At 34.1% G+C, this 18421-nt stretch overlaps 2 protein-coding genes across 5 annotated transcripts; one reads left to right on the top strand and one right to left on the bottom strand.

Annotated features, from left to right (window-relative positions):
* Positions 1 to 208: 208 nt before the first annotated feature.
* Positions 209 to 6520, bottom strand: LOC116776670 (uncharacterized). Of its 3 annotated transcripts, none has more exons than XM_061525546.1 (4): positions 6432 to 6520; positions 2615 to 2730; positions 1993 to 2077; positions 209 to 1550 (listed from the first exon to the last, which is right to left on the bottom strand). In XM_061525546.1, exons 2-4 carry the CDS (start codon positions 2666 to 2668, stop codon positions 1000 to 1002), a joined length of 690 nt encoding a protein of 229 aa, XP_061381530.1. In that variant the 5' UTR covers positions 2669 to 2730; positions 6432 to 6520; the 3' UTR covers positions 209 to 999. The 3 variants fall into 3 exon arrangements, with proteins under 3 accessions (XP_061381530.1, XP_032525809.1, XP_032525810.1); XM_032669918.2 differs by lacking the exon at positions 6432 to 6520 and adding an exon at positions 5395 to 5747 and having other exon boundaries at positions 2615 to 2745; XM_032669919.2 differs by lacking the exon at positions 6432 to 6520 and adding an exon at positions 5395 to 5746.
* LOC116776466 (uncharacterized) lies at positions 5975 to 16585 on the top strand. 2 transcript variants are annotated; one of them, XM_061525543.1, is made up of 9 exons: positions 5975 to 6427; positions 10408 to 10540; positions 10717 to 10801; positions 11529 to 12042; positions 12271 to 12354; positions 12569 to 12637; positions 13391 to 13471; positions 14059 to 14138; positions 14903 to 16585. In XM_061525543.1, exons 1-9 carry the CDS (start codon positions 6217 to 6219, stop codon positions 14924 to 14926), a joined length of 1281 nt encoding a protein of 426 aa, XP_061381527.1. In that variant the 5' UTR covers positions 5975 to 6216; the 3' UTR covers positions 14927 to 16585. The 2 variants fall into 2 exon arrangements, with proteins under 2 accessions (XP_061381527.1, XP_061381528.1); XM_061525544.1 differs by having other exon boundaries at positions 5976 to 6415.
* The last annotated feature ends 1836 nt before the right edge of the window (positions 16586 to 18421 follow it).

An 18421-nucleotide genomic window follows, 5' to 3' on the forward strand; every position in this document is an offset into this window, starting at 1 on the left:
CCATTAAAGGTATTTTTATTCCGGGTAAATTAGTTTTACTGGTTTATTTGTGATGTAAACAACTTACCTTGCAGTATTGCCAGTGGACTTCGGCATACATTTTTGGCAAATTCATGTTTAGTCCGACCACTTGTGTGTTCTTGAGATTTTGTTGTGCCAATAAATAAACATACATATATATATAAAGTATAAAGGTAATAAAAATTCACAGGCTTGTATTTTTTTATTGCTAATTGCTTTATAATCGTTACAAAAGGAGATCAATGATTCACAGAGGATTTCTAACAACAATTTAAGATCAAAAAAAAAAAAAAAAAATTAAATCACAAACACATTTAGTAGAAGTTACTAAAAAAATATTTATCAAAGTTGATGTTTATAAAAAAAAAATCAAGTTTTATGGAATATATATATATATATAGGATTTTTTCTTATATAAAGAATTTACACTAACACTAAGGCACTATGTTACTACAAATTAACTACCAGCTACGGTGGGAGTAAGTCAATGCGGTACAGTCTTTCAAAACAACTTGAGTCACAGCTGTACAAGTTCAGATTATATTGAAAAAATAAATCTATTTTTTAATTAATTATATTTCTATCTGTTTTGTATAAATGTAAATTTTATACAATAAAATGGATATCAGACTTTTGACAGTAAGAGAATATTTATAATTAAAAAAAAAATAAAAAAAAAAGGTAGAAAAATATACATCTCATATCAAACTAAAGGTGGGAAAATTATGCTAATTTAAAGAATTCAGTCGTTTTCAATTAATCGTTATCAGTCGTAATTTATGTATTTTTTTATCAGGACTTGTATATAGCCTCAAAATTTCAAATACTTAAGTACAGTAAACAAAACACAGCGCGTCCAACGAAACGTGATAAATTACGTAAACCGACCTTACTTTACATCATACACGTCATAAGGTAGTTAAGTTTGTTTACAGTTTCTATCCAGTCTCGCTGGCGGCGTTGTGGGATCGAAAAAATTCAACATGCGTCCTCATCTATAATTAAATTTGAATCAGACGATTCCAAGTCTTTGCTATCACAGTTCTGGGATTCTATACTAGCGTCTTCGAAATTTGAATTCTCGTTGTTGCCGTTGAAATTCGAATCTAGCGTTCCATTTTCGAAATTCTCATCTTCCACGCCGCTGCCGTGCGTCATGATCGTTGACAGATTGCGCAGGTAGTTCTCCATGTTCGCCGCTAGGGCTGTCATGATTTGGTTCTCGATGCTTTTGACATTCTTCATATCTACATTACTGTGCGCTTGTGTTTTCAGCAGCCCTGCCAATATAGGGTTGGCTCTCAGCATGTCTTCTGTATCATCGTTGGTGTGTGTTCGTTTGTGTAGGAGGAAAACGTCGGGATCTTTGAAACATTTCGTACACTGTGCGCATCTGAACGTGTCTGTGTGCGTTTCGTTCTGTGCTTGTGTTTCTGTGTGCTCGTTTTCTGTGAATATCTGTTCGAATTGTGTTAGATTGTGGAACGTTGATGAGGATTCCGCGTCGTCTATCGGAGGTGATGGTTGTTCTGAAAAGTAATGTCATTTATGAATACATTTAAAAAATAAGTTTATATTTTTTAATAGTTTATGAAAATAATTGAGTAATTATTTTTCCTGGCGTCCGCTTTGAATGTGAACACTTTTTATAATGACAATATATGTGAAGGTTTGCAATTTAAGCATTTGACATACAAATATGTATCTTGTAGTCTGTCCATTGAGACAGGATAATATATGTAAACAGACACTGGCAGACAGCGGTTTCTGTATATATATAATTTTTTATATTAATTCAAATATGATAGACATGGGATAGAAGTGGGATTATTGTTTAAGTCCCCCTACATTGTTTGGAACATAACATAGAAACAAATTGTTTCCAAAACGAAATTTCCTAACCAGGAACGCTTAGTTAGGTGAATTGTTATAGAAAAAAAGTTTTCCATACATAATTATATATAATCTCACCAGTGAAGACTGTTCCGGTGATCCCGGCAGCTTGCATCGCTAACATTGTCTGTACATATATCGCTTGGGCCATCTGCTGATGCATCTACAAACACAATAATATATATATATATATATTTGGTAATTTCTTAAATGGAATAAACTTTTTTTAACAACAGTTAGACACAGATATTCTTATGTATAATGTGACTACAGTTTCATTGAAAACGGTTCAGTAATTTTGATACATGGTAAATGAACCTGATGAGTCTGTAATTAAATAATGCATATTAGTTCTGTTATTTAAAATATGTTCTAAATATGTGTGCATGATAGGAGATATATATATATTTAATGTGTAAATGAAAGGCAATTTTATAGATTACTCTGTCCGATTCCACTGTACTCCAAGTTTTAAAATGTTATCCAAAATTTTGTGCTCTGCATATGATTAAATTACATTAAATTTCCAATGTTTGTATTGTGCTAAATAAAATCACTTATGATACACTCTAATATAACATTGTGATCTGCCCGCATTATAGCTGACCTCATGCTATTTTTAACAAAACCGACCAAGTATGAGCGATGTACAACACATGTCCGTTTAAATTATCCCTTTGATATACATATGGTAAGGTACCTTGGGATCGACCATTGTTGGAGGTGTCCAGGAACTCCGTCTCTGGTATGCCATCGGGGTGTCCGTTGGTAGATTCTGTGAGGGTATTGCATCCTTCCTTAACGTGCGATATTGACCTGCAAGAGGACATGCTGTATATGTGTTAGATATTTTTCAGAATGTATCTGGTCATTTTCCTACGTCATCGGGTGTCAGAGTATTATGTCGGCTGTCTGCCAATGATAGTTCAGTGCGAGTCAGTCCTTGGGTTGGTTATTCAATGGTAAAAGTATCCCGTAATGAAAGCCACAACAAGGGAACCTGTCAAAATGTCACCTCAGGCCATCGGTGAAGTGCCAGTGTGATTTGTGGAGGTAGTTTAGCTGTGAACTTCCACGTTAAAGCAACGAGGGATATGGAACCATACGGAAGTGTTCCGTACATGGCTTTAAGCTTTGATAACCAGAAACAGAATTAACTGAACAGTTACATTTAAAAGTCACTCGTATCCAAGGAAGTGTAAGTGTAGTATTATAAACAACAAGCAAAGAATCAAAAAAGTCGTGGTGACTTAGAGGTTAAAGGCCCTCCTCATGCATGAGGGTGCGGGTTCGTAAGCTGGCAAGAACCAATGTTATTTTTACTGAATTATATGTATTTTCTAAAAGTATTTAGACACCACTGACGGACGGTGAAGGAAAACGTCGTAAGGAAACCTGGTCTTACGACTTCAAGTTATACCTGGTCTTATAATTTCGAATTATAAGATTGAAATGCCAATACGCCTTAACTAAGCGTGGTGATTAATGCTCTAACCTTCTCAATATGAGAAGAGGCCTTTGCTCAGCAGTGGACTCCAATAGGCTCGTGACGATGATGAAATCGTCAACAATAATTCCTGGGATCCTGTGCATCTGTGACAAAATTACTCTAGCCTAGCCATACGTTGGATAACGAGGCTGCCCAACTTATTTAGTTTAAATCAGTAATTGTTAACTGATCGCTGGACCATAACTGCAATAGTTGGTATCAGGATACAAAACTTTATGCAGCATCACTTATGGGGCCATAGACTGCAAAATCTAAAGATATAAGACCCCAATTGACCTTTAACGACAAAACTAAATGTAATAATAAAGATTTGAGACGTATAAAGAATTTTGTTAGATTTGTCATTTGTGTTCCTTAAGCTTCAGATATACATATATAGGCTAAATTAGTGAAGGTACGGCCGGTCCCCTAAGACGATTTATGCTCAAACCACAAATCATCAGCCTATCGGAGTTCACTGCTGAGCAAAGGCCTCTTCTCATATTGAGAAGGTTAGAGCATTAATCACCACGCTTGCTCAAGGCGTATTGGCGATTTCAAACTTGTAACCTGAAGTCATAAGTCCAGGTTACCTTACGACGTTTTCCTCCACCGTCCGTCAGTGGTGTCTAAATTCTCTAGAAAGTTAATATAATTCACAAAAAAATCACATTGGTTCTTGCCAGGCTTCGAACCCGCACCCTCATGCATGATAGGCGGGCCTTTAACCTCTACGCCACCAGGGCTAACCACAAATGGGTTCCCCTCAATCTTGACTTTTTCATCATGTTCACATCTCCCATAAGGAACTCTCAGTTAAATGATACGAACATGACATATAAAATCTACCGCCGTTACAGCTCAAACACATCGAGGTTTCACCACAATGTATGAGCATTTAAAATATAGAAAGTAAATTAAACTAATATTTTTCGGATTACTACGACAGACGAGATGTGTTCTCTGCCCGTGATCAGGGTTGCTGCAGAGTAACTGGAACTTCGGGAGTACTTAGTGTTTTAAAATAATAAAACACGCGAAGTAGGTTGAAAAATATTAGTTACATTTAAATAAATACATGCTAAAGTTATAGACATCATAATAAAAAAAAAATGTCTTATGACATATAGCATATGTAATTTATTTCTAAAATCTCATGTTTCGATGACTGGTGGGATGGTAGTGTAAAAGCAGACGAAGAAGCTGGTAGCGGTTGGAGAAGTTAGAATTTTAGTCTATTCGAATGATTTTTAGACCGGGGGAATTTAACTACCAGGATAATACTTACACAAGCAAAATTAACTAAAAGTCCTTTTTTAACATATCTTTGATTGTCATTAAGCATAGTTCATGCTTATCGTACATATATGTAAGGTTTCTTATGAAAATCTTTCAATTAAATTATATCAGCTCGGGTGGTATGAGTGCAATAACATATTGACAGTGTTTCCGGAACTACAGACCAGTTCAGTGTGTACTGGTCTTAAGGAATACATTTTACAGCTTATTTAAATGTCAGAACTGCGAGAATAAAGGGACATTTTGATTGATATATAAGTGAAATATTTAATTATGAAGCATACTTAAACATGAGCATTAAACTAAAAGTACAGGGAAACTTACGCTTCATTAATACCAACTAGTTGATTGAAACGAAGAAATTATTATGAATTTAATAAATTACAATTCCGTTCCGAGGTGAGGGCTTCGACGGAGACTGATCAATACATTTTAATTTTCTTTAAAACCCTCTAAAAACTTCATTATAGAAAAAAGTTTTTATTTAAAATTAATTTATTTGAAAATTCAATATGTATAAACGGTTGAGGTTTTAAGTACTCTATAATATTTATGTGTATTGAATTAACAGTAATCAAGCAAAATATTAAGCATTTAGTTGCTTCTGTGTAGTTGAGATTGCCTTGCAATTTTTTTTAAGAATTACTTTCCCGCTATTAAATAACACGTCTAAATAGGCATTTATATTTTACCTTTGATTTTTTGTCCGCTTGTGTTTGTATAATCGTCAGCCGTGAAGTGTAAGCTGCATACTTTTGAATATTTTGTGTAAGGTTTGCCTCTCTTCAATATTTTATTCCACAATTTCGCGAGCTCTTCATCTCTAGGGAATTGATGAAACGAAACGTTCTTAGCTTTCCCAGCCATAGATGTACAACGCGGTACCGTACAATAATAAGGCATTATTGATATTATAGATTATTTACTTAATTACATATCTTAAAAACTAATTTCCATAGTCTTTAAGAGACGCCTATCACAAAAACAAACAAAAGTTTGCGCATAAACAACAAACGACCGACACGATTGACTATATGAAAACAAAAAAAAAATATAGACTATACAAAAATTTAAGTTTGATAGATAGTTGTCTTTGATAATTTTAATTTTAAAATCTATTCGGAAATATTGTACAATAATGCTATAAAACATTATAATAAATTTAATATAATTGTGTAGTTTTAGATTCTATATCAAAATTCGTATTTATTTTTATATATATTATGTAATGTTTTATATCTGTATACATTATTGTTATTGTCTATGTTTATAAGTGGCCATTTTTCTGAAAAGCTGGGAAGTGGGGAAGGGAAAAAAGGCAAATACATGTCAAATATTTCAAGGCTGCGGTGTGTGGTGTGTGATGATTTTAATTTTTGCAAATGTGATAACGTTTTATAAGTAAAAATCAGTTTCGACAGCACACTGCGGTTAGATTGTCTGGTCTCATGTAAACTTAGTTCGGACTTACCGCCTCGATTTAAAACAACAACAAAGCTTGTTTGGTGTTTAAGATGGGTTATTATTGTACAGTGCCACAGTGCACCTCGCTTGCCGGCAAGACTAAAAACGTAAAGTTCCACCGTTTCCCTCGCGACAACGACATGGCACTCAAGTGGAATACTATTCTCAAGCGCGGCAAACCAGTAACGAAATACTCTAAAGTTTGCAGTCTTCACTTCACACCAACAGATTACAACATAACAACAATGGGTAAGAATAAAGGTACCTGGGTTTTTCCATGTTTTGCTTATTGTATGATATATAATAAGTTTTCACTTGTGTGAGTCATACAATGATGTTATGTTTTTACGTCTCTCGACGTCAAACTACGATGGGCTGACCGTACTCGTTATATATTATGTCACATCTAACAAAATTATGTTTAAGTGTGTTGTATTCTGAACGCCGGAAATCAGAATCGCACCCGCTTAAAGCAATGCCATCTTGGACATTCGACATTGAGAAGTCCTTTTTTAAAATTTCGTCGAACTTAATTTCGTTTATAGAGTCGCGCATATAAAATGCAGCGAGCGATTGAAGTGATGTACCTTATTATTAATTTATTTGAAGCTTGAACTATTTATACATTATATTAGACACAACATAAAACTGAATTCATCTTAGAAAAGTTATCATAATTTAAATCACATTTTCTATGCAATTATCATAAATATATTTAAATACACATAATTATATAGGTTGTTTGTTTGTTTACATTAAAGTCCAATAAGACTTTCGACTCAAAAATTATGTGGAAATATTGTCAAGTAATGTCACAGGTAGATCATAGTGTTTGAGGAAATATCGCTGCAGATGTAGTCACTAGATTAATTAAGTCATTCAGAAATGATGATTGTTTTGTGCTGCGGTTTTTCCCTTTCATTCAACATAATATATATATATATATTACATATTCTCATATATATATATATATATATATATATATATAAATGAAAATATATATAAATATATGAAAATATGTAAATAGTCCCCAACAATATATTTTTTATCCATACAAATAATATTTTACCGACATATATACGAATGATTGTTCCATATCGAATCGGAATCTGCAATCAAATAGTAATTTAATTTGTGAATGCTGGACTCTTTTTGATGCAGTTTTAAATATCGTCCGGCTCTATGATGTGTAATGTTAATTAAATTTATGTATTTGTAATATATATATATTTTTTACTCTTTTGTTGCCTCTAACAAGTGTTATATATATTTTTACTATATATAAAGACCTTTTTTTAATAAACTCTTACTGAACTGATTTCGTAAAAGAATTATTTGCTTAGCAGTTATTATAGAAAAAAAATTACATATTTTTTTAACTTATTCCTTTTTACATTTTACATTTTTGGACGCTATAAAATCTCAAGTTAAAGTATGGTATTAGTTACTGAGCATATATCAATGAAGTTTTAAAGTGATATCAATCATAAAAATGGAAAAAAAATAGTTATTGATATGTTATTTGTTCAAATTAAGGGAAAATATTATTTTATATATATAAAGTTTCATTATATATATATATATATATATATATATATATATATATAATGAAACTTTGTGAGTTATTGCAACATATGTCATTAGATATATATTTAATCAACTTTAAAAATGGGGCTGAAGTTATTTAAAAGTTTAGTTTATATTTACACACACACATATATATATACATATGTATAGGCCACCGCAATATATATATATATTTTTTTGTGGCGGCCTGGAGGTTAAAGGCCCGCATCTCATGCATGAGGCTGCATGTTCAAAACTTGGCAAGTGCCAATGTGGTTTTGCCGAATCATATGTACATTCTAAGATTTAGACACCACTTTCAGACGGTGAAGGGAAACGTCATGAGGAAACCCGGACTTATGATTTCAAGTTATAAGTTCGAAATCGCCAATCCGCCTCGAGTAAGGTTGGTGATTTATGCTCTAACCTTCTCCATATGAGAGGAGGTCTTTGCTCAGCAGTGGGCTCTGATAGGCTGATGATGTGTATATATATATATATATATTCTTTATGTGTAAAATTTATTTGAAGTTACACTATATTGAAATCTTGATATCTATCATATTTTACTTTTATAATATGACTTTTTATTTATTATTCATTATCCGCACTCTCTGTACGTCGCTCTTCATTTTTCGCAAAAAAAAATTTAATGTTTGAAACAAAGCGGACACTGCAATCAACATACTACATAATTGTCCAATAAATTGTCTATAAATCGGAAAAAGTTGCATCAAAATCAGTTTTTTCTTTTCTAAAATTCAATATTACGATAGTTATATTTAGCAGCGTGAAGTATAGGGAGACAGAGAGAGATAAAACTTTTTTAATAATTAGTACAAGCGATGGGAAGGAAAAACATAATATTAAATATTGTGCATTTGTGAACGGGGAAATAACCTTGTTTGCATAACTAATACACTGTTGTTATTGTTATATGTATGAGTATCCAAACTAAATACTGTAAGTTTTAATGTTTTCGTTAGTAACTGCGCTACGGTTTAGATGATTCAATAGTGACGACCTTGAACTTGAGGATAATATGTTTAACTAACTAGCCTTACCCGCGACTTGTCCCGCACGTGGTAGTTACATATATATATATATATATATATATATATATATGGATAAACATAAATAGTAACTATCACTATATATATATAGATGCATTTAAATAATCTGGAATTAAATCTGACAAACGTCTTATACTACGTTCACGTGAAAACGTAAACACTGGCGTACTGAACTACGTTCAACTAAACGTACGTGCTAAATAACGTTTATTATAAGTAATTATGTTTGTCACCACAACTTAAGGGCCAACCCTAACTATTGATGAATTTATCAAAATTAAGTAAATATTTACATATTTAAATAGCTTCTATCATCAATTAATTGTGTTAGTTTGCTTGTTATTTTATATTTTCTCATTTAAAATCATCAAAATACTGAATCATTGACAAATTATGATGAAAATTTAATTTTGACCTTATTACTGGGTATAGTTAACCTAAATACAGATAGTTTGAATGTATCTGTACCATACTGTTTGTATCGATGGTACTAAGTACTGGTAAGATTTCATGTTTAAATATTTTTTTTAATGTTAAAAGTTGCAATCGAGCAGACGGCCTACCTGATGAAGGTAGTACCGTTGCCCATGGATATCGCAACATATTTTTGATGTTGCGTTGCTAGCCTTGATTGGCGAAAAGGGTAGGGAAATGGTGGGGAAAGGGAAAGGGCAGAAAAGGATGGGAAAAAATAAATGGCAACCGGCTCTCTCACTCATCGGACGAAACACAGCCATTAAAGACTACTTCGTTCCGATCTTCTGTGAGAGGGTGCTATTTCCCCGGTCGAGCCAGCCCATGTTCGAGCTGCAGTAACTTGACCACAGCTAAGTTCTACCACCAAAGAAAATGAAAATAAGTTAAACTTTTTTCAAAGCACATTTTCAATAATGTCTGTGTGTCTAACTTCTTTGGGTTATTTGATTTAATTATAATAATATAAAAAAAATCTTTCTTCTTCTCCTGCCAATTATCCCGGCTTTAGCCAGGGTCTGCCTTCCTGCTTAAACTCTTCCACGTTGCACGGTCTTTGGCATCCTCGCTGGTCCATTGGCTCCCATACTCTGTTTCACGGTGTCCAGCCATCGCTTCCTTGGACGTCCTGGAGATCTTGCTCCAGAGACAGACATATCAAGGCAAATTTTCCCGACGTAGTTCTCAGGTCGGCGTGCAACGTGGCCATACCATCTCAGACGATTCTCTTGAAGCTTATCCGCTACTTCACGGACTCTAAGACTAACTCGGATAAATGTGTTACGTATGCGGTCAGCCCGCGTAACTCCATTCATCCACCTCAGCATCTTCATATCCGTGACGTGAAGCTCCTGAGTGTTCCTGGTCACTGCTGGCCAACATTCGCTGCCATATATGAGAACCAGTCGGATTATGCTATTGTATATTAGGCTTAGGCGGTATTCTGCGGTCGCAGACCATACCTGTGACCTCACGCCATTTCGCCCCAGCAGCGCTGTCTTTATAATACACAAATTATATTTTGTTATTTAGAATAAATTTCGCATCCTGACCGACTTAGGCCATCGAGGGTCAATAACCCAAAAAAAGGTACCAAGCCTGGCTAAACATACGGTTCTTTTATTGCAGGTCAATGGAAAACATTGTCCAAAGATGCTATACCGACCCAGAACCTGCCGAAGCTCAACCCTGATGGCACCGTCATGGTTATAAGGAAGAGCAGGACAGTCAAATACAAGGATTGCAAGAAAGAGGAGGTCAGGTAAGTGAAATGACCAGATCAATAGTATGATCAGGTAAGGAAAACGATCAATAAAAGATTTGCGTACATTCCTTTGTCCAAAACATTGCTACCTATAACCGCAAATAAACTTATAATGTTAATGTATGTACTCGTATGTTAGATTAACAGTAGTGTCTAATATTCTGTGACTTCAGTGCAAAAGAGGAGAAGTTCACAAGCGTGGCACAAACACAACCCCACTTAACCGACGACGTCAAGCAGGAAGATACCGAATCGACTGTAAGTAATGTATTATATAAGATGCAACTCAAACACAAACAGATATATATGTGTATATATATATTTATATATATGATGATGTAAAGACAAACTCTCGACTCCATCAAGGAAATGTTTAGTAAATCCTTTAAGTCAGGTAAAAGATACTCCTTGGAATGAGTTGAATTTGTGAGACGAAACTTCTCAGCATTCCGTGGATTAACAGTGCGGGTGCCAGGTCCAACGTTGCAGGGAGAGGAGCTTCAACAGCGCCTGGGCCTTGCCACCCAGGTGTAGGTTTTAGGACCCTATCTGAAGCGCGTTAAACGCACACCTCCACCGTCCAAGCTCCTCTCGCTACCTAATCAAATTTTAAACGAACCTACTAGGGCTGCCTTCGAAGTACTTTCCAAGAATGAATTGATGTTAGTTCTGGACAGGCCCAAGTCTTTTAGTAGGTTGTTGAGAGATTTAGCTGTTATGTCTCTCGCTAACATTTCTACCGTATACAAATTTACGACGAACCTTTTCTTAGTGAGCTCGTAATACTTGTTGACCTTGATGGCATGGTCTTTGGGGATGTTGGTTTCCCAAGGAACCGTTAGCTCTATTATCACATCGCGCTTTAAAATTCGTTAATACAAAAATATGTCTGGTCTGGAGGCCGACGCACCAATATCCTCTGAGATGTATATACGAATTTTTTTTTTAATATTTTACATACATACATTATTTTATATACTTCCAGCTAGCCTACCGTCTGATGTGTAATTTAGCGACCGAGTTACCAAAACCAAGGAAGCAAGACGCGACTATGCAAACAGATCCCATACTGTCCGAGGACGAGCAGAACTCTATGGAAATAAATTTTGATATAGACTACGACATGCCAAAAGACTTCTCTAAACAAAACGATGATTTCATACCGCAGACCAACGAGGAATACAACAAGGAGGCGGAAAAATACGCCCTACAGATAAAAAATCACAGCCAGTACGACCAGAAAGTCGAAAGCTATACGAAGTTACCCGAAGTGTACAACGGGTTCAGGGAGAAGGCTTACAGTGATGTAATATATCAGAACACTTACACAGACAGCGTGGAGATACTGAGGAACCAGCAGCACAACCTCCAAATGCTGCAAGAACAGCACAGGATCAACGAGAACCAGAACTTCTTCAATGAAGACCACATAAAGCAAGAAATAGACTTCACCAACGACGAAGAGAAATTTTTGTATGAAAGGAATAAGGAACAAATTGGTATGCTTTGATATCTCCAACGTGGCATGTTTATAGTAATTTGAATCTTATGTCTGATAATAATACATCTTAAATATCCATAACTCAGTTTGTTTACAATATTTATCTTGTCTCGTTGGCGTTATAAATAATATTTATTTAATTTTTTTAAACATTCAATAAGTACCTGCCAGTTTGAATGGTTTAAAAAACTATGTGTGTACTAACTTTAATTTATATTGTCCACAGATCATTCGATGTACGAGCATAGAGAACAACAAAGCATAATTGATCACGTGACGACCGTGAAACAGGAACCGGAAGTTACCGGAGGTACCGACATTTTGAATATTAGGTTTTATATATATATATGACAGAGATGAGTTGATGATGAAAAATGATTACTCATATATCAGATATTTTACAATTTTTATTATTCCTTACATGTATATTCATGAACTAATAGAATTAAAATCATTTACTATAAAACATTATAAGAATAAAAGTCTTAATTTTCAATTTGCTCAGTAAAATTTTTATTTTCCAGGTTGCGAGAATGTCATGCAACCTCAGACGAGTCCATACTTCCCGACAGATGGCGCCAATAATGTGACAAGTAATGAACACACTGATATTATAAATGAGAAAGTTTTTAAAGATGTCTGTCTATACAGATGCTTGTTCCTTCTTAATTCAAAAACTACTGAACTGATTGCAGTGGAACTGTCCAGTGATGAGGCTTAGATGGAAGAGTTAGATATGCTATAATTTGTCCTGCAATAAATTTAAGTTCCGTATAGTTACAGTAAGGCAAAACAGTTGTTTGTATAAAGTTAGCCATTTTGACGATAGATGTCGCCTATAATAGGTTACTGTTATAGTTAGACACAGCGAGTTGCACGTGGAGAAAGACGCGGGCAAAAGTAGTACAAAATTGAGTATGTATAATCAATAAAAGCGTGATATCTACTGTATTTATATTAGAACTCTTAATTTTATTTTTTAAATATTTATATTATAATCTAATATTAAGTAATGATTTTTCATATAAACTATACATAATTTGTATTGTGTTGGTAATTAATTAACACACCCAAGTTCATTAATTGGGTGAAAACTTTATTCCTGAAGAAGGGTTATACATACAGAAGCATAGACAATCTCAGTCCTTAGATCGGACTAAAAAGGTTCAGTGCTGCCATCTAGTTAAATTTACAAACATATAACAATATATGTTATACTTGTCTATGCCTAGGATATTTAATATGATCTGTGGCTATTTTGTCTATGACTTTTTCATTCTATATTATCTATGTCTCATATTTCATATATCCATATGAAATACTCAAGTTAAATGTTTTCTCCTCAGCGTACTATCCATCATTGTCACGTCCCGGACCAGAACTACTGATTGCCAAACAGAACGCTCTGGCGGCTCACACACAACTATGTGAGTGTCAGATCCCCTTAATAAGACTGTAACTCAAAAGTTTTTGGACTAATTTGTTTGGCTATCAATGTTTATGGTATATAAGTGAGTTAAATAGAAAGCTGTCTTATCCCGCTCCTTATATAACTTTGTCAAAAATCATGAGATCTAAGATTTTCGCGAGTATTCATTTAAATGAAACTAGTATCATTCGGATTTACTACGCGGATTTTATTATTTAAAAACTACATAATCCCGACGTTTCGTGATCACGGTTGTTGCAAAGTAACCGAAACGTCGGGATTATGTAGTTTTTAAATAATAAAATCCGCGTAGTAAATCCGAATAACACTACATAGTTTCATTTTTGTCAAAAATCATTGATATCCTCAACCGGATGAAGCTATCACATCAATAGACAAGAAAATACTTTTGCTATTTGAGAAATCAAGTCGAGCTAAGTGTTGCCAGATATTGTTAAAAAAATTTAAAATTAACTTTCAACATTACTGCTATATACAGTCATACAAAATTACAACTACATGCAAGGCAACTGAAATCAATATAACATACAAATTAATTAAAATAATAATTTTAATCACTTACAGGGCAAAATCAAATGAAGCGGCCATTTTTTTATAGCGACAGCACACATTACAATTCCACTCCAATACTACATAGATGTGAGGTGAGCTATTAACAGATATGATAACAGTAGTTTAAAGGGTCCATAGAATTGATATATGTATGTCTCAGAACTTTATGTGTGTGTGTGTATATATACACACACACACACACACACACACACACACTTGTAGTGCGTGAGGCGTATGCTGAGCTTTGCATTTGTGTGCGTGCACACAGATAGTGTAGGTTTGTTGTCAAATTTGTGCGTGCCATGTGCTTTTCTAGGTGAGGACCCTCTACTCCGCTCCGCGCCTTCCGCACCTCCCCCTTTGTGCCGGCAGCAGCGTGACGTTGCTTAGTACATAATTAATATACAGTTATTGTATTCTATTTATAACTGAAACTTAAATTTAAATAACCAAGAGAAGGATTTTTTTTTTTAATTTAAAAAGTTATTTTAAAGACATTAACGACATGAATATATAACGTGAGGAAGAGTTTTTCTTCACGTAATGTTTACACCTGGCCTTCAACAGGCTTTGTTTATTTTATTTTAAATTTAGAACAGCCCTCCCCTCCCACTTAGGTTATGTGTCTAATAAAAAATAAAAAAAATTGAATTCTGAGAGTTTTTTGTCTGACCCTACTTTTACTTTAACTCGCACAAATGCAAAGCTCAGCATAAACCTCGCGGCCTATGCCAATATTACACAGAGGCATTTATCTATGGAAATATGTTTTTTTTTGATATTTAATATAAAATAGATACTTTAAATGTACGTCATAATCCATAGACTAAAAAAAATGCGTTTTAATTTGTTTCAGGACTTCAGTAGAATCATACAGTGATGAGAGACATTCCAAAGCTAAATTAAGACTATATTTTATTACGACGACAATCTCTCGCTTTATTATTATTATTGTCTTTTTTTTTTGTTTATTCTGTAAATATTTTATCTGCATTCCGATATTGTTTTTTTTTTATCTGTGCTCTATTCTTTTGGCGGCAGCTTTGACGTTTGACAGCTGACAGCAAGATACTTACTATCTTATGTTAATGACGTTATTGTGATATAATATTAATTATTAAATAAAAATTAAGATTTCTTTATTGTATTGTTTGATATAATGTTTGTATGGTTGGAAAATTTTCTTCCGCCTTCTCGTAGTTTCGAAGTTTTTGTGTTACTGAAATTAGATTGCATGTCTTTATGTGGGATTTAAAACTTGCGCTTTATTTACGAAACGTAGTTTTTGAAGCGAGGTGAGTTTAGATATTTGCTTGAATAAAAGTACCTAATAAATTTGGCTGCTCTTATGTAGGTATGCTAATCGGAATATATATATTTTTTTCATCCCAAAAAACGTCTTGCTGTCGGATCCATGTTGGAGTGGACACAAATTGTTAATTTTTTATTTTATTATTATTATTTTTTACAACAGTTATTTAAATATTAAGATTTTATTATTATAATATTTTATTTTTTATATTATTTATACGACGAAGTTACCATAATCTATAGAAGCGGAGCGACATTTTGTGTGCTGTGTCAATATTGATGGGACCGTGTGATTTTGGACAAGATGTTTGGGGACAGTGATATCTTATCGAATTTACGTGAAAATTGATACTATAGTTTAGGATTATTGTTCATGTCATCGGTCAGTCTTGCCAAAAAAACAGCACAATGACCTTCACTACGATGAAAAATTTCTTCTTTTTTATCATTTTATTTTTTTGTTTATATATATATAATATTATGTTCTGTTATGTTGGTGCTCTTTACTTTAACACATTAATACATAATAATATAATTAATGTAAGTACAGATATTTTTTAAAGTTACAAATATAAATTTGTATGTGTTGGAGTACATATAATTTTTATGTAGAACGTGTAGTGAATGCTAGCGGTTATATCATACTTTGCATTGTAAATTTTATACCGGTCATATATTCTGCCTTCTATATATATATATATATATGTTTGTATGTATATATATATATATTCTGGATGTTTCTCTAATATTTGGTTGTGTATAAAAAAAAAAATTAGATTTGTGATACGTTTTTGTGATATGGGAATGTGTTATTTTGGAACATTGAAAATCTTAGCTGTAAGTGAACGATGAGAGTGCATTCCATTAAATCAATATTCATTTAATCAAAATTGTGATAAGTACAGGATATTTATATTGTACTATGGAGTAATATATTTTTTTAAGACCAAAGCATTATTACCATGAAGTTTTTAAGGAACTATGTCTTTCATTTATATCTCTCTCGGCAGTCGAGTCATCTTGTGCACGGACTGCTCAGCGGTCGAACTATAACACAGCTAGTGTACTTAAAATTTTCTATGTCAAATAGGAATTATGTTTGTCTGTCTATATTTTGGTGTAACGATAGATTGTATAGCCCGTAAGGAAATGTTAAACGCTAGATTTCTTTCTGTTTATATATATTTTTTACAGAAGTGGCCATTTCAAATAAAATAAGGAAATAAAATGTATGACTTTCATTGTTACAAACCGGTTTGATGAATTTTTTGATAGATTTTAAGTGGAAATCGAGGTACTGGTCTTTGGTCACCATGACATCAGACGGCATGGTTTCCAGCAATAAGATAATGATTTGCCGCCAACAGGTTTGACTCGAAAAGGATACACCAATATTTTTTCTATGTTTTTTGCTCGGGTATAAAGAGCAGCGGGCTTTGAAGATCAATGCTCTCATGGCTTTTCAGTCAGCTGACTAGCCACCCATGGAAGACTATCTCGCCAACTGTGTACCTCCAGTGGTAGGTCTGTCGTGATGGTTGGTGAGTCATTCCTGGAAACCCCTGATGATCTCGGAGACATTTCGGATCACTGCAGTTTTTTCATGAAGCCCCCCCTTGCACGGCGCATGGTGTTTTTTTGAGATGTAACATCAAGCCCTCGTTCAGCTTCCATGGTCGATATCAATCAATTGCCATTATTAATAATTTTTCACAGTAACACCCCCCTTCTCAAGTACTCATTACTAATGACAGAGGTATGCTCTGTAATGTAATGTCCAATAAATAAAATCTGATGGAAAGTGGTTGGTTTTTGACAAAAACGCAAATTCCCCCCTTATATGCCCAGGTTGCACTCTTCAGTACAATTTTCATCAGCACGCCGCGGTGTGTGTATATCCTCAATGTAAAATGTACTTCGGAAACTCATACACTAATAAAAAAAATATATAAAAATGGGTAATCTGAAAAACTTATTTTCGTTTAAACTTATTTTCGTTTAAATATTTACACGTGAAAATCTTAGATGCTATCTAGTACAAAGCCTCCAGAAACTGTCGGAATCACGTAACAGTATAGGCAATAAATACTAGAGCCTGCACACGGTTTCACTCGACATGTAATGCGTACGGAGATCATTGTATATGAGACGAAACCTCTCAGCATTCAATGGATTCACCGTGCGGGTGCCGGGTCCATGATGCAGGGAGAGGAGCTTCAACGGTGCCTGGGACTTGCGACCCAGGAGTAGATTTAAGAGGTCCCTAATCCCTAACTAACGCACGTTGAACGCTCAACTCCACCGTCCATGCTCCTTTGTCTACCTAACCACATTTGAAACGAACCTATTAGGGCTGCCTTCGAAGTAGTCTCTAAGAGTGAATTGATATTAGTTCTGGACAGGCCCAATCTTTTAGTAGGTTGTAGAGAGTTTTATTGGTTACAACTCTCGCTAACATTTCTACCGCGTACAAATTTACAAAGAACCTATTCTTAGTGAGTTCGTTAGTGAGCTCGTAATACTTGTTGACCTTGATGGCATGGTCTTTGGGGATGTTGGTTTCCCAAGGAACCGTGAGCTCTTTAACTCAAAGCGCTTTAAAATTCGCGTATACAGAAACAACAGTATTCTGAATACATGTAAATGTTCATCATTAGTACAAACGAAATTTTAAATTTTTATTCAATATATCGTTACTACTATAATATTTTAAGGTAGGTATACGTATAAAAAACTATTCACTCTCCGTATGAAGTGAGGATGCGAGCTTGTGTTACGAGTAACTAAAATACGCTACAAAGTAAAAGTTTCAGGTTTCAACCAATAACGTAAAGGTTGAGTTAAATTCCCTTTGCATTTATATACATAACATAAATAATGTATTTATGTATGTCGTAGAAACTATTGTTCGTTGACCGGTCAGATTATGTAATGAATATGTATGGGAGAACGTTTTAAAATATTCACGTTAGTTTTTATCCGAACATTTCGTTGCAGTGCTTTGGACACTTGAATATTATATATAGTGGAGACACTTTATAATGACTGAAAGGAACTGACGTCA

The sequence above is a fragment of the Danaus plexippus genome, chromosome 30 (assembly GCF_018135715.1).
Source record: "Danaus plexippus chromosome 30, MEX_DaPlex, whole genome shotgun sequence".
Taxonomy (NCBI): domain Eukaryota; kingdom Metazoa; phylum Arthropoda; class Insecta; order Lepidoptera; family Nymphalidae; genus Danaus; species Danaus plexippus.